This window comes from Bos mutus, chromosome 13 (assembly GCF_027580195.1).
Source record: "Bos mutus isolate GX-2022 chromosome 13, NWIPB_WYAK_1.1, whole genome shotgun sequence".
In the NCBI taxonomy this organism is placed as follows: domain Eukaryota; kingdom Metazoa; phylum Chordata; class Mammalia; order Artiodactyla; family Bovidae; genus Bos; species Bos mutus.
The window spans coordinates 8,562,903-8,580,754 of NC_091629.1; the positions used below are offsets into that span (position 1 = coordinate 8,562,903).

At 34.3% G+C, this 17,852-nt stretch overlaps 1 protein-coding gene across 1 annotated transcript in view; it reads right to left on the reverse strand.

The window, feature by feature from the left end:
- Window positions 1-17,852, reverse strand: part of LOC138990501 (coiled-coil domain-containing protein 7-like) — a 170,932-nt gene that overhangs the window by 43,398 nt on the left and 109,682 nt on the right. The window contains exons 15-18 of the mRNA XM_070382052.1: window positions 13,549-13,665; window positions 10,377-10,484; window positions 3,935-4,018; window positions 302-373 (exon numbers count right to left, since the gene is read on the reverse strand). Coding sequence (XP_070238153.1) covers window positions 302-373; window positions 3,935-4,018; window positions 10,377-10,484; window positions 13,549-13,665 — 381 coding nt within the window. The remainder of the gene's footprint in view (window positions 1-301; window positions 374-3,934; window positions 4,019-10,376; window positions 10,485-13,548; window positions 13,666-17,852) is intronic.

A 17,852-nucleotide genomic window follows, 5' to 3' on the forward strand; every position in this document is an offset into this window, starting at 1 on the left:
TAAGAGTCGCACATGATTGAGCGACTTCACTTTCACTTTTCACTTTCATGCATTGGAGAAGGAAATGGCAACCCACTCCAGTGTTGTTGCCTGGAGAATCCCAGGGATGGCGGAGCCTGGTGGGCTGCTGTCTATGGGGTCCCACAGAGTTGTTCACGATTGAAGCGACTTAGCAGCTAGCAGATGAAAACATTTCGGCCTGTAATAATGGCATATAGGCACTATACTCATTTAGATACAAATTTAAATTCCAGAGAAGATAAATAAAGCAGAAATAGACTTGAAATACTCTTGTTCTTACCAAGATGACTCTTGATTTTGCCCTTTAGAATATTTCTTCCAGTAGCTTCTGCATAGCGCTCTGTATGAGTCTCTATAAACAGTTTCAAAACATTTTTGTAAGGTATATATTAAAATGTGTTTCTCTCTCTGTGTAGTACTCCTTTAATTATGTTTTAATATTATAGAACAGACTTAAAATGAAATGTCTGGATTCTAGTATCACAGGACCTTAGAATTGGAAGGGCTGTAAGCAATCACATAAGCCTCATTATACTGAGGGTTTCTGCCTGCAATGCAGGAGATCCAGGTTTGATCCCTGGGTTGAGAAGATACCCTGGAGAAGGGAATGGCAACCCATTCCAGTATTCTTGCCTGGAGAATTCCATGGATGGAGAAGCCTACTGGGCTACAGTCCATGGGGTTGCAAACAATCAGACACAACCAAGTGACTAACACACAGAGAAATAATGATTTGACCAAGGCCACATTATCTAGGTAACAACAAAGCTGATCCATAAACTGATACTTCATAGTTCTTTAACCAGAGCTTTTTCCGTAAAATACAAACTTTTTGCAAACAAAAGTCATCCTAGAGAGTTTATCTTAATAAATAGTGTGCACATTAAGAACACATTCACATGGTAAGGATATACCTGGTGATGTAGAAGATAACATTTTTCCCCAGGGTCAAGTTGCAAATGATAGGCATCATAGTCACAGGAAGTTACTGTGAGGCAGAAATTCTCTGGCTTGTCCAGGAATATTTTAATTCTTTTTTAAAAGGTTATATAGCTAAGTCAAGTAAGCATCAGTAATGGGAAAGAAAAACAAGTAATTTGTGGACAGAGATAAAATACTCTCCCAGGTTCTCTTAGCACATAGACCTTCTCCCGAGGAGGAGGAAATGGGACATTGCAGGAATGCGAGCATTGGTACTGCATCCATTTCCATTTGAGTCTTTACATGGTTTTTACTTTTTGCTGGATTCAGAAATGATGATCTATGTTCAGTATCCGAAAAAAAAATTATTTAAAAGAATTTTATATTGCAAAAGGAATAATCAGAATTGGTGACTCTGGGTCACCTGTTAGGTAAAGTCTTGGGTGGGCAAAATTTGGTTCTAATATAGCATGGAAGTGAAGCTTGAACTTGTTACATCCAGAACTTATACATTATAAGTCTTGCTTTGGAGAACTGGCTGAGCCCATGAATATTTAAAGTGTGCACTATCACTGAGGCAGCACAAATTTATCACCACTGCAATCTAAACAGAGGTGAAGACCATGGGACATCATTACTAAAACTGAAGACATGCTGGATTGGGCAGAATAAATTTTGGTAACTAAGTTACAGCATTTGTGAAAGTAATGTGTACTATAGCAACATAGAACTGGAGAACATTAGCAGACATACTTTAGCTCTCTTCTCTGGTCTTTCTCCAAAGATAAAATTAGAAGAACTGATTCACTTGATTTGAGAAAGCAAAGGATTCTTAGGTAAGCAGGGAGGCAATAAATGATATAGAGTAGAGAAACCTAATCTATTAAGAGCCACAATTTTCTTCCTTCACAATATTCTCCCACTGCTTTTAAGTTTTTTTTTTTTTTTTTAAATCCTACTCTGCTTGGAGTTTGTTGAACTATTTTTTTTTAATGTAACATGATCCATTTTAAATGTTAATTCTATGCTTATTCGTATATTCATAGAGCTGTGTAACAATCACAGTCAATTTTATAGTCTACTTTAGATTTATACTAAACAGATGAAATTCCAGGAAGATTTAGAAATTTTTTTCATATTCTACATATATAGTTCTCTTTATAACGTAATTCTTACTATCTTTTCCCAATTTTATATATGAAGCATGTAAAAATATATTCATTTATTTAAAATTGCTTTTAAATTATTTACATAATTGTGTGCTCTACCAAGAGAAGACAAAGCATGTATGTATAGTGCTTATTATTTTAACTATAATATTTTTTTGGTGATTATTTAAAATGCCATTTTCTGCTCTTTAATCCCTCTGCTGTCCATGCTGTATTTCCATACTTGAAATTTTCTCATTCTTTCTTCTGATAGTGTAAAAATACTGAACATCTCTACTGATTTTTTAAAATTTCAGTTATACTTTCAACTCTGATTTTTATGTGTTCCTTTTCAAAATGATATATTTCTCTTTGTATATATTCCTTATTTGATAAAGAACTGTCATGAGATCTTCCTTCTCTTCTTAATAATGTTTACATTTAGTTCTTTGAAAATATATATATAATAACTTCTTTTTAGTTTTGTTCTTTAAGTGCAATCGCTTGGATCCTCACAAGCAGTTTTTATTGTATTCATTTTTCCTTGTTATATGTCACGTTTTACTGTTTTTTTTTTTTGCATGACCCATAATTTTATGCTGAAAACTGAGTATTTTGGATATGCAATATAGCATCTCTGAATACTGACTTCCTTTTTCAAGGCATGTTATTATTATTTTCTTGCTTATATTCTTAGCTATCTGGCTGAAACATTTTACTGAAGTATTCCTTTGCAGTTTGAAGGCACAACTACTGCTCCTCAAGGGAAAAATTCTTGGATATAGTGGTTTTAGCAATGGTGTCTTTTTTACATCTCTGTTATATGGTCTATCTCTTTTGACGTTATCAGTCAGTTCATTCAGCCACTCAGTTGTGTCCAACTATTTGTGATCCCATGGACTGTAGCACGCTAGGTCTCCTTGTCCATCACCAACTACTGGAGCTTGCTCAAACTCATGTCCATTGAGTCGGTGATGCCATCCAACCATCTCATTCTCTGTCGTCCCCTTCTCCTTCTGCCTTCAATCTTTCCCAGCATCAGGGTCTTTTCCAATGAGTCAGTTCTTCGCATCAGGTGGCCAAAGTATTGGAGTTTCAGCTTCAATATCAGTTCTTCCCCCAAAATTAAAGGGCAGTGTGTCTATCACTTTTACAAGAGTAAAGGCTGTAGCATAATCTCTGAACCACATAACACAACTGATGACTCTATCACAGATGAGAAGGCTAATATGCCTGATAGTTCCATCAAATAGAGAGAAATGGTAACCAATGAATTAACTCTGTGTTAAATTTACCTTGTTATTATCACATTCATCAGGAAGACTTTCTCCTTTTCTAAACTAGAAAGAGAGATTAGAATAAAATTAAATACACGTGAAGTGAAGTGGCTCAGTTGTGTCTGAGTCTTTGCAATCCCATCGACTGTAGCCTACCAGGCTCCACCATCCATGGAATCTTCCGGGCAGGAATACTGGAGTGGGTTGCCATTTTCTTCTCCAGGGGATCTTCCCAACCCAGGGATTGAACCCAGGTCTCCTGCATTGCAGGCAGATGCTTTACTGTTTGAGCTACCAGGGAAGCCAGGATGTATCAAGTATATTCCAAGTTCATTATAGCATTTCAGTTTATGGTTTAATTTTTAAATGGATCCTTTCTAAAAATCATATCTAGCTAACTTTTAGATTTCTAGTAAATACCATAGTACAACTAATTATGAGGATATTCATGAAGATTTTACCTATATAATAACAATATGCAAGTACTCTTATCATTAAAAATTCATACTCAAACTCCAAAAAAGGTAAAGAAACCATATAGACCAGACTTGGAAAGATTAGACTTACCAAGGGGAGCCTTTGCTAGGGTCTTATTTTCCACTATCCGTATATGTCTTCCAAGAGTATCTTTCAAGTGTTCTAGATCAATTTCTATAGAAATAAACATAACAAAACACTTTGTAAAGTAACCCTAACATATGAGTGTTTATCTGTCTGTATGTGTGTTCATGTGTGGTACTATCTTAATTAGCCTAGTTATTAGTAAATATGCATTATAATGGAATATCTTGGTTGCAGAATCATTAAACCTTAGAATGGCTGTTAGCAATCATTAAGTCTCCATATATTGAGACTTAGAGACATTAACAATTTGACCAAGACTGTGTATCCAGATAATGAAAAACCTGATGCACAGCCTTACGCCTTTAACCAGTGCTTTTTCCATACAGTGCTATCTCTTAAACTAAATTAAAATATCCTGGAGAGGTTATGATAATAATCAACTGTTAAGTTTAAATTAAAATCAAAATCATACTATAGGGATATTTACCAGTGATGTGGAACACAACATTTTTTTCCTCAGGCTATGTTGCAAACTAGGGTCTCCATGGAAATTTACCATGGGGCAGAAATTCTTGGACTTTCCAGGAATATTTTAATGCCCCTTTTATGTTACTTAAGTGTAAACAAAGTAGGCATCAGTGATGTAAAAGAATATCAGAATATGTTGTAGACTGAAAAAACGTGCTCTCCTAGGTCCCTTTAGCATGTAGACCTGGTAGTCTGGAGGAAGAAATGGTTAAACTTGTAGAAGTACCTGGATTGAGACTGGGTCTCTTTTCATTTGAGTTTTATGCCATTTGAAATTTTTGCTTGATTTAAACTGCTGCTGCTGCTAAGTCGCTTCAGTTGTGTCCGACTCTGTGCGACCCTATAGACAGCAGCCCACCAGGCTCCCCCATCCCTGGGATTCTCCAGGCAAGAACACTGGAGTGGGTTGCCATTTCCTTCTCCAATGCATGAAAGTGAAAAGTGAAAGTGAAGTCACTCAGTCATGTCCGATTTAAACTGCAATTAGGTCCAATTATGAGAAAAATATGTTAACATTATTAAAGGAGAGTTTATATTGAAAGGAATAATTAGGAATGATCAACTACTGGATTTAAAATACTGTAACTAATTAGTTTCTAGCAGAGTGTGTACCTGAAGTTAGAAACCTGTTATAACTAAGATGCCCAGATGGAAGTCTCTCTTTGGAGAAATGTATGAGCCAGTAAGTATTAAAAAGGTTGTGCTATTTGTGTAGAGGTGGTTACCTGCTGCAGCACCATTGCCAAAATGACAAAACAGTGTGTCTGGTTAGGCAGAACAATTAACATTTTGTGAAAGTAATAAGATGTACAGCAAAATGAAACTGGGTAGTATTAGCAGATACATTTTAGTTTCTCTGGTTCTCTCTCCAAATGGTATACGTAATAAGGACTTGCTCATTTGCATTAAGGAAGCAAAGATTCCTTAGATAAGTAAGAGGCAATGAGGATAGCATTAGAGGGAAGGTTAGGTTAAGTACTATCAATTAAAAGACATATGCTAGAGAAATGTGTAACCTAGAAAAGTCAGAGTTTTCTTTTATCATATCCTCCCACTTTTCAAATCCTTTTTTAATTCTATTCTTTTTGACATTCATTGAGTTAGTTTTAAAAAATATATAACATATTATACAATTTGCCTGTTTAAAGTGTTCATTTCAATGTTTTAAAAAATATATTCAGAGTTATATGACCACCACCACAATTAATTTTAGAAGAGACTAGACAGTGTTCTTACCAAAAAATGGTAATTATATGACATGATGGAAGTGTTAGCTAACACTGGGGTGGTCATCATATTGCAATGTACAAATGTATCAACATACCATAAATGTTAAACACACAATGTTATAGATCAATTTTTTCACAATAAAAAAAGAATCTACCTCAGAATTATGCTAAGTAAATTCTAGTAATTACAGTGAGGTATAGAAATGCTACCCTTATATAGCATTATTCCCTCCACTATATTTTTGCACCATTGTTATATATAAATATAATAACCTATAACCTATATAGTCATTGCTTTGTTAAAATTATGATTATTATTTGTGTATAGGTTTTAATACTATCTTTTATAATTACAGAATTACTTTAACCTAATCTCTTTTTTATGGGGTTCAGATTACTGTCTGAGATCACTTGCTTTCAGCCTGAAGAACTTTCTTTTGTACTTTTGATAAAGTGAATCTGCTAGCAATGAATTATCACAGTTTTTTATGTTTTAAAATCTCTTTACTTCACTTTTATTTTTTGAGAGGTAATTTGGCTGGATATAAAATTTGGGGTTGATCATATTTTTTTTTTTTTTTGCATTTTGGTCATCCTATTGCATTTTGTTCTCCATAGTTTCTGGTGAAAAGTCAGCCATAAATCTTATTGGAGTTCCCAATAGAGTAGAAATGCCAGTTTTCCAGAGTGTGTATACTAATTTATACTGCTACCAGCAGTTTCTGAAAGTTCTACAATATTATCATGTTGTAGAACAGGTTGCTCTACAATATTATCATGATTTGATTCTGTCATTCTTTGACTTAAACTCAATGATCTATGTCATAAAATCCTCATGAGTTTAACTCCAATTTCCTAGATAACTAATAAGACTGTATCATTTTCAAATGTTTCTTAGTCATTTAGATACATTCTTAATTTCTGTTACAGTGCTTTTGATTTCTAGAATTTATTTTGATTATTTCTTAGAGATTTACTCTATGCATAATTACCTATATATTCTTTCATATAGTCTACATTTCTGCAAAGGCCTTTATTATATTAGTTGTAGTTAATTTAAATTCCCAGTTTGATAATTCCAAAATTTATGCTATATCTGCATCTGGTCTTGATGATTGCTTTGTGTCCAGCTTGCATGTTTTGCTCTTTTAGCATGCCATATACTATTTTAAAGCTAGACATGATGTATCAGGTAAAATAACTGAAGTATTTAGGTTTTTATTATGATGTTTTATGTTCATCTGGAGAGGAGATCAGCAGGTGTCACAGGCTAAAATTTCTTTTATTTTCCTTTTCTGGTCTCCTCTGTGGTTTTTGGTTTTCCCTAAGGAATACTTCTTTAATGGGCCCTGAGCACTGCAGTTTTTCCATTGGTAACCCTCTGTTATTATCCAGGGGCCTTAGTGAAGTAGTTGTAAGGTATGAGAGAGAGGGAAAGCATTCTATAAACCTATGATTAGTTCTCAGTCTTTTATTTACACTTTCCTCTGGGCTATGACTTTCAAAATTGCTTTTCAGCATGTTTATTGAATTAGATAAAACAGAAAGGCTAAAGAGGACTGGACTTGAATATCTGCCTTCCTTGATGCTGAAAGTTCAAGAGGTTAGATTCTGGCATTTCTTTTTCTGGACATCTGTCAGGTTCCAGTAAAGTAGTTTTTCTAAAGTTAGGGCTGTGTTAAGAAGAACACAATTTTAGATGTTCACTTTTCTCCCCTTTGCTGAATGCATGAGTAGATTTTATTTCTGATATTTACCCAAGGTACCTGAAAGTGTATGGTATATCCACGGTTGTGTTGAGAACTTTTTTATTGCTCAACCTAGTTCATGTCCAGTTTCCAACAATTACTAAATTACTCTTTAAGTTTTCCTACTAGTTTCTGGCTCCAGTGTTAGTTTGTTTCTAAAAATATGTAATTTCCAGTATCCATGTATCTCCTCAGTTTGAGAGGGGAAATTTGCTCTCTAACCTCAATTCTTTGATGGAACTGAGAAGGGTTGTTGACTTTAATATTCTTTAGCTGTTTTTGGTTTGGGAATGAGGACTTCCAAGTTTTTCACATGTTCAACTGGTAAGAAGCTTTGCAAATCTTTAAAAAATAATTATTCCTAGATATTTTATTTGTTTTAGTACTAAAACAAATTTCATCATCCCTAAAAAATGTTCATTTTCAATTTTTTGTTCTTGGTATATAGAAACAGAATTGAGTTTTCTACAGTTTTACTCTATATTCAGTAATTTAAATAAATACAGCTGATATAAGAGTTTATCTATAAACTACAGATTCTTTTAGATTACATACCTCCACAGTTACATTGTCTGAAATTTATAAGATTTCTTTAAATCCTTACAACTTGCATTATTAATTTTTTGTAATATCTATGGTTGCCAGTACAAAAATGAGTAGAAATAGTGATAACAAACATACATGTCTCATTCCTAATATTGAAGGAAATATTTTACTATTAAATTGCTGAAATTTATTTGTACTTTTTAAAAGATAAGTGTCAAAGATATATTATGAGCAAAGTTTTATTGAAGTTTAATGACTTTCTTTATTCAATAATGTGGCAATGTTTTCCTATAATGTTTTTTATTCCTGTAAAGTTGGTAGTACTGTTCCCAGTTTCTAGTCTGATTTAATAGCTTGAGTCTTCTCTCTTTATTCTTCATCAGTCTAGTTAAAGTTTTGTTAATTTTGTTGATATAATGTGAGTCTCTTATGGGCAGCATATAGTTGGATAATTCTTTTTCCATTTTTTCAATCTCTGTCTTTTGTTTAGAAAGCTTAATCATTTACATTTATGGTAATTAATGAAAAGGAAAGAACTTACTTCTGCCATATTTATATTTGTTCTCTGTATTTCTTACATTTTTTTGTTCCTCATTTCCTCTAATACTGCCTTCTTTCGTGTTCAACTGATAGTTTAAGGGACTAGTTTTGTTTCCTTTCTCATTTCCTTTGTGCATATTCTATACATATTTTCCTTTTTGTTACCAAGGGAATTATGCATAACATCTTAAAGTTATAAAAATCTAATTTAAATTGATGCCAACTTAACTTCAATAACATCCAAAAGCTGTACTCCTATATGGCTCAATCCTTTTCGATACTGATGTTATGAAGCATATCTTTATACACTGTGTGCCCAATAATACAGATTTATCATTACTTTTATATATTTTTCCTAAAACTATTATACGAAATTAAAAGTAGAGCTACAAACTAAAACTACAATAATACTGGCTTTTATATTTGAGACATATTTATCTACACTGGAGATCTTCATTTCTTCATATAGCTTCAAGTTACTGTATAACATTGTTTCACATCAACCTCAAGGATTCCCCTTAGCATTTTCTATAGAGCAGGTCTAATGGTAATCTTGTTAACCCTAGAAGCTCTCCTATTCTTTGGGGTTGGTTTTGTGCTGGGCACTCCTTCATATTTCTACAAAATTTTCTGACCATTTTGAAGACAACTTTTTCTTAACTGGGGAATCCTCTTGTTACTGTAAATATTTTATTGTTTCCCAAAGTTCTGACAAAGTTAGTTCTAATGGTTTTCTGCCTTTCCCCTTCCTCACCCTTTTTCATTGTTTCTGTCAGGGATTAAAAGCTTGGGGCCTCCTAGTCTGTCATTTTGCTGACATCTGCCTTAAAATGGTTGTTCAGAAGCTGCCAATGTTACACTTAAAATTATCTTATTGGAAATTAGTTAAGTACTTAGTCACTTGGCCACATGAGCTTTAGCATAGGTTTTGTTTTTGGCTGTGCCACACAACTTGTGGGATCTCAGTTCTCTGACCAGGGACTGAACCTGGCCTGTGACAGTTAAAGTCCAGAATCCTAACCACTAGGTAACCAGGGACTTTCCTAGCATAGGTTTTTTAACTATTAGACATTTGCCGACTTGGTGATACAAAGGTCACAAAGTAGACATACTGCCTATCTAGTGATAGTTCTATTTTTTTCATTGTCTTGTTATCACAACAGATGATATAAGTAACAAAAACTGTGTTTTCTAAAGAACTGATCATATAGCATCTAGTTTATATCATGAAAATTCACAATGTAGGGAAAAACCTTTTTTTTTTTTTCATGAGCAGGTAAACTCTTAAGCATTACTTAATTAATGTTTGGTGAAGTAATAAGCAGGTGACAAATTCTTTTAAAGATACATATTAATTGCTATATAGACTGTTTAATAAAAGAATAAAATTATTACAGCTTTCCCTTGGTATCCACAGGGGAGGGTTCTCAGAATCCCCTGTGGATACCAAATCCTGAAGATGCTCAAGTCTCTTGAATAAAATGGTGCAATATTTTCCTGTAACCTATGAACACTCTCCTATATATTTTAAATCATCTCTGGATTACTTATAATACCTAATACAATGAAAATGCTATATAAATAGTTGTAAATGCTATCTAAACCATTGCCAATGCATAAACCATTGTTTTTTGGAACTTTCTGAAAAATTTTCTTCTGAATATTTCTGATCTGTGGTCAGCTGAATCTGTAGATGTGAAACCCATGGATACAGAGGGCTGACTGTTTATTAAACTGAGAAAGGTTACCTTATGTTTGAATTTCTTATTTTAATAACTGTACAATACAGTGGAAATGCTTTAACTCTTAGAATGTGTTCTCTATTGCACATAAACATTATAAATCTCTACTTACCTATTACTTTGTTTAAATCTAATTGAAATATTAAGTCATCAATTGATGGATTCATTTCTGGAAGATTCTCTGCTATATCTGGATGTTCTGTGGTTGTTTCCCTTTTAACTGTAAGAATAATAGATTGCCAGATTAGTAGATACATAACTAATATTTTGTGAGGGTAAAATTATACTACATAAAGTTAATTAGAGAGATGTCACCTTACACTTCCTCTTCATGGCTCACACCCTTGTGGCAAAGAGGCTCACATAACTCAGTGAAGCTATGAGCTAGGCTATGCAGGGCTACTCAAGACGGACAGGTCACAGTGAAGAGTTCTGCTGACAAAATGTGTGGTCTACTGGAGGAGGGAATGGCAAACCACACTTGTATTCCTGCTGCAAGAAACCCATGAACAATATGAAAAGGCAAAAACATATGACACTAGAAGATGAGTCCCCCAGGTTGGAAGGTGTCCAATATGATACTAGGGAAGGACAGAAGGCAATTACTAATAGTTCCAGAAAGAATGAAGTGTCTGGGCCAAAGTGGAAATGATGCCCAGTTGTGGATATATTTGGTGGTAAAAGTAAAGTCCAGTGCTGTAAAGGGCAATAATGCATAGCAATCTGGAATGTTAGGCCTGTGAATCAAAGTAAATTGGACCTGATCAAGCTGGAGATGGCAGGAGTGAAGATCAACATCTTAGGAATCAAAGATGTTGTTTGATTTAGTGAGCTAAAATGGAAAGGAATGGGAGAATTTAACTCAGATGACCAATATATCTACTACTGTGGGCAAAAATCCCTTAGAAGAAAAAGAGTAGTTAGTCCTCATCGTTAACAAGAAAATCTTAAATGCAGTACTTGGGTGCAAAGTCAAAAATGACAGAATGATCTCAGTTCATTTCCAAAGGAAGATATTCAACATCACAGTAATCCAAGATTATGTCCCAACCACCAATGCTGAAGAAGCTGAAGTTGACTGGTTCAAGACCTACAAGACCTTCTACAGCTAATACCAAAACAAGACGTCCTTTTCATCAGAGGGGATTGAAAAGCAAAAGAAGGAAGTCAAGAGATACCTGGAATAAAGGGCAAGTTTGGCCTTGGAGTACAAAATGAAGCAGGGCAAAGGCTAACAGAGTTTTGCCAAGAGAACACACTGATTATACCAAACATTCCTTTTCAACAACACAAGAGATGACTCTATATATGGACATCACTAAATGGTCAAAACCCAAATCAGATTGATTATATTCTTTGCAGCCAAATATGGAGAAGCTCTATACAGTCGGCAAAAACAAGACCAGGAGCTGACTAAGGCTCAGATTATCAGCTCATTGCAAAATTCAGGCTTAAATTGAAGAAAGTAGGGAAAACCACTAGGCTATTCGGGTATGACCTAAATCAAATCCCTTATGACTATACAGTGGAAGTGTCAAATAGATTCAAGGGATTAGATCTGATAGACAGAGAGACAGAACAACTATGGATGGAGAATTGTGACATGGTACAAGAAACAATCCTGTACAAATGACTAAAACCATCCCAAAGAAAAAGAAATGCAAGAAGGCAAAATGGTTGTCTTAAGAGGATATACAAATAGCTGAGGAAAGAAGAGAAGTGAAAGGCAAGGGAGAAAGGGAAAGATATATCCAACTGAATGAAGAATTACAGAGAATAGTAAGGAGGGATAAGAAGGTCTTTTTAACTGAACAATGCAGAGAAATAGAGGGAAAACAACAAAATGGGAAAGACTAGAGATCTCAAGAATGCTGAACATATAAAGGGAACATTTCATGCAAGGATGGAAATCACAAAGGACTGAAACAGTAAGGATCTAACAAAAGTAAATAAAAGTGAAACTGTGGAAAATTCTTAGAGATGAAATTGTTAGAAATTCTTCTAACAAAAGTAGAAGAGATTAAGAAGAGGTGGCAAGAATACACAGAAGAACTTTACAAAAAAGGTCTTAATGACCTTGATAACCATGAAGGTGTGGTTACTCAATTAGAGCCAGATATCTTGGAGTGTGAAGTGGGCCTTAGGAAGCATTATTATGAGGTAATAGTGCTGAGCTATTGAAAATCCTAAAAAATGATGCTGATAAAGTGTTGCACTCAATATGCCAGGAACTTTTGGAAAACTCAGCAGTGGCCACAGGACTGGAAAAGGTCAGCTTTCATTCCAATCCCAAAGAAGGGCAATGCGAAGAAATGTTCAAACTACTGTACAATTGCCCTCATTTCAGATGGTAGTAAGGTTATACTCAAAATCCTTCAGGCTAGGCTTCAGGAATACATGAACCAACAACTTCCATCAAATAAATTGTGGACCTAGATTTTATTTGATTCTTAAGAAGCACAAATATAAATCAAATTTTCTGTTATACTAAGTCAAAAATCCAAATAAAAAATTTCCAGTCTTTCTAATGGACATGAGTTTGAACAAACTCAGGGAGATAGTGAAGGACAGAGAAGCCTGGTATGCTGCAGTTCATGGGGTCACATATAGTTGGACACAACTTGCTGACTGAACAACAATCTTTCTAATAATGTCCATTTTTCTAGAAATCCATTTTTGAAGCAAACATAAAAAATAGATAAATTTACTTAAAACATACACAAAAAATACACTACTAAAGAGTTGTAGTAGAAAATATAAAATATCAAGAGTAGTGTCCAATAGACAAAAAACAAACATTTCTTTTCCCTTCTTGAAACTATGTAACAATATTAAGAATAGCTCTACTGGATAACAACAAATATGTTTTAGCAGATGATGATACTTGATAAGAACTGAAATGTAAATGCTGGGTAAACGGCATGTTGTTAAAAATGAAATAACTGCAACAATTCCATAAGTTTCCTAGAAAAATGTCTCCTAAACTTTTTCTCTATGAAACACTATTCCAAAGAAAGAGAAAGACAGTGTTTCTTGCTCAACAAATTTAAGAAATAAAGTATAATAATTAGAATATTAAAGACTCCAAGAAATGAGGGGTGCTAATAGCATTACAGCATTTACTAGTTCCGTAGAACTTCAATTTCTGCTAAATTATGTTTTAAAATATCCACTCTAAGGAAAAAGTTCAACTAACATAAAATTGGCGCACATTAAAATGTAATTTTAAACTGTCAAGTATTTTATGATGACTTTTAAAATATGTATATGAATGTAATTCATACTTCTCAATATCTGAGGGCGGTAAACTCCACTTAGTTGAGTGTTATCCTTGTATCCTTTAGTTCTTACTAGATCATCAAGTGCAAATTTCTCATCTGAGAGTTCATCCAAATCTTGATCTACCAATATGAATAAAACTTTCAATTAAATACAGAAACACTATTGAAACCTATACATTATGGCTTAATTCCAAGGAGATTATAATGTCTGGAGTTTAGGAAAATATTCTTATATCAATAAGAAGAGAAAAATGATTACTCAATAAATGTTAGAAGTTCATTTAATAGATTTCAATTTCTTTATTGTCTTAATATAGAATATATTTCTGTGTCAGTCCAACAGCTAATACCCTGATTTATGTTGAAGCACCAAAAGATATCCCCATTAAAATTATAAACAAAATCAGAATGTGAATCATTATCATTTTAACAATTACCTAGTTCTGGTAAAGTTAGTATGATAAATATATGGATCAGCAATATTTCTTACATGATTAAACATACAGATTTGTCATAAAAGTTTTTATATGGCAAAAAATCAAAATTGTAATCTTAACCTCAGTGAGCTACAAGAGAACACAAATAGACAACTAAATAAAATCAGGAAAACAATACATATACAAACGGAGAAGGTCAACAAGAGACAGAAAACATAAAAGAACCAAACAGAAATTTTGGAGCTGAAGAACACAATGACTGAAGAATTTAACAGAGAGCTTTTTAGTAGCACACATGATCAAGCAGAGGAAAAATAATCAGTGATCTCAAAGACGGATAATTTGAAATTACCAAGTAGAACAACAAAAAGAAAAGAAGAATGAAAAAAGTAAAAAAAAGTCTACGGAACATACGGGATGCCATCAAGCAAATATATGCCAGATAGTTATTCCAGAAGAAGAAGAGAATAAGAAAAGGACAGAAAGAAATAATGGCTGTAAAATTCCCAAAACTGAGGAAGGAAGTGGACATACAAACTTATGGATCCCAAAGAAGTCCAAATAGATTTAACTCAAAGAGATCTACACTGAGACATACACTTAAATTATCAAAGGTCAAAGACAAAGAAAGAATTTTAAAAGCAGCAAAAGTAACTTATTTCACACAAAAGAACTTCAGTAAGACTACAATGGATTTCTAAGCAGAAAACTTAGAACTACAAAAGCGACAAAAACAATAAAATGGCAATACAAAGTCATTAACAATCAAGAACTACTTTAAATATAAATAAATTACACTCAAAAAAGATTGGAGAATGAATGAAAAAATAAGATGTAATTACATGCTAACAATATGCAATTACATGCTATTAATAAAAGATCAACTTTAGATATAAGGACACACACAGGCTGAAAGTGAAAGGATAGAAAAAGATATTTCAAGAAAATGGTAATCAAAAGAGATCAGAGGTTGCTATATTAGACAAAAAAACTAATAGAAAGCTGCCCCAAGACACAAAGAAGGTCATTACAATGATGAAGGTCATTTCATCATTTTGATGAAAGAATCAATTCAACAGGATATAACACTTACAAATACATATATGCATCCAATAATGGCTCACTTGAATATATACACCAAACACTGACAGATCTGAAGGGAGAAATAGATGGCAAATCAAGAATAGAAGGAGATGTTAATATTCCATTTACAATAATGGATAGATCATTCAGACAAAAAATATGTAACGAAGACTCAGTAAAGATAATTGAAATTTAAAATCAGTAAAGAGAGGGCTTGAATTATTTGAGTTCAAATGGACTTCAGATATCTACAGAGCATTCCACTCAAGAGCAGTAAAATACACATTCTTCATAAGCATTCTTCTTCAGGACAGATCACATTCCAGGTCACAAAACAAATCTTAATGTGTTTAAAATTAAAATCATTTCAAGTATCTTTTCTAACCATAGTGGGAAAAAATATGAATAAATAATGGAAGAAAAATGAAAAATTCACAGACACATGGAAATGAAACAACACAATCTTGAACAACCACTGGATCAAAGAAGAAATCAAAAGGGAAATTAGAAAATATCTCCAGAGAACAAAAATGGAAACACAATATACATAAACATGTAGGATGTACAAAAACAGTATCCAAGAGGGTAGTTTATAGTAATACACATCTAGATTAAAAGAGAAGAAATATCTCAAAGACCATAAATTACACCCAAAGAAACTAAAAGAATAATAACAAATTAATATCAATGTTATCACAAGTAGGAAATAATAAAGATGAGAGCAGAAATAAATGAAATAGGGAACATAAAAACAGTAAGAAAAATATGATAAAACTAAGAGGTGATTTTTGAAAAGACACACAGAAATTGACAAACTTTTAGCTAGACTGTCTAAGAAATAAAGACGCAAAGAAAATGAGAAGTGGAAGAGAAAACATTACAACTAACACCACAGAAATAAATATGCTATAAGGGACCATTATGAACAAGTATACACCAACATATTGAACAACTAGGAGCAAAGGAATAAATTCCTAGAAATATACAGCCTACCAATACTGAATCATGAGGAAACAGAAACACTGAACAGACCAGTAACAAAGGAGACTGGGCAGTAATCAAACCTACCAACAACAACAACAAAAGCCCAGGACCAGATGACTTCATTGATGAATTTTACCAAACATTTAAAGAAGAATTAAGAGGAACTATTCTTAAACTCTCCCCCAAAACACAAAATGAAACACTTCTTTTTTAAAAAAATATATATTTATTTATTTTAATTGGAGGCTAATTACTTTACAATATTGTAGTGGTTTTGCCATACATTGACATTAATCTGCCACGGGTGTACACATGTTCCCCATCCTGAACCCCCCTCCCATCTCCCTCCCCATCCCATCCCTCTGGGTCATCCCGGTGCACCAGCCCCGAGCACCCTGTCTCATGCATCAAACCTGGACTGGCAATTCATTTCACATATGGTAATATATATGTTTCAATGCCATTCTCCCTAATCATCCCACCCTCGCCCTCTCCCACAGAGTCCAAAAGACTGTTCTATACATCTGTGTCTCTTTTGCTGTCTTGCATATAGGGTTATCGTTACCATCTTTCTAAATTCTATATATATGCATTGGCAGAGGAACCAGAGATCAAATTGCCAACATCTGCTGGATCATGGAAAAAGCAAGAGAGTTCCAGAAAAAACATCTATTTCTGCTTTATTGACTATGCCAAAGCCTTTGATTGTGTGGATCACAATAAACTGTAGAAAATTCTGAAAGAGATGGGAATACTGGACCACCTGATCTGCCTCTTGAGAAATTTGTATGTAGGTCAGGAAGCAACAGTTAGAACTGGACATGGAACAACAGACTGGTTCCAAATAGGAAAAGGAGTACGTCAAGGCTGTATATTGTCACCCTGCTTATTTAACTTATATGCAGAGTACATCATGAGAAACACTGGGCTGGAAGAAGCACAAGCTGGAATCAAGATTGCAGGGAGAAATATCAATAACCTCAGATATGCATATGACACCACCCTTATGGCAGAAAGAGAAGAGGAACTAAAAAGCCTCTTGATGAAAGTGAAAGAGGAGAGTTAAAAACTTGGCTTAAAGCTCAACATTCAGAAAACTAAGATCATGGCATCTGGTTCCATCACTTCATGGGAAATAGATGGGGAAACAGTGGAAATAGTGTCAGACTTTATTTCTTTGGGCTCCAAAATCACTGCAGATGGTGATTGCAGCCATGAAATTAAAAGATGCTTACTCCTAGGAAGGAAAGTTATGACCAACCTAGATAGCATATTCAAAAGCAGAGACATTACTTTGCCAACAAAGGTCTGTCTAGTTAAGGCTATGGTTTTTCCTGTGGTCATGTATGGATGTGAGAGTTGGACTGTGAAGAAGGCTGAGCACCAAAGAATTGATGCTTTTGAACTGTGGTATTGGAGAAAACTCTTGAGAGTCCCTTGGACTGCAAGGAAATCCAACCAGTCCATTCTGAAGGAGATCAGCCCTGGGATTTCTTTGGAAGGAATGATGCTAAAGCTGAAACTCCAGTACTTTGGCCACCTCATGCGAAGAGCTGACTCATTGGAAAAGACTCTGATGCTGGGAGGGATTGGGGGCAAGAGGAGAAGGGGACGACAGAGGATGAGATGGCTGGATGGCATCACTGACTCAATGGATGTGAGTCTGAGTGAACTCCACGAGTTGGTGATGGACAGGGAGGCCTGGTGTGCTGCGATTCATGGGGTCGCAAAGAGTCGGACACGGCTGAGTGACTGAACTGAACTGAACTGATACTGTATTGGTGTTTTTCTTTCTGGCTTACT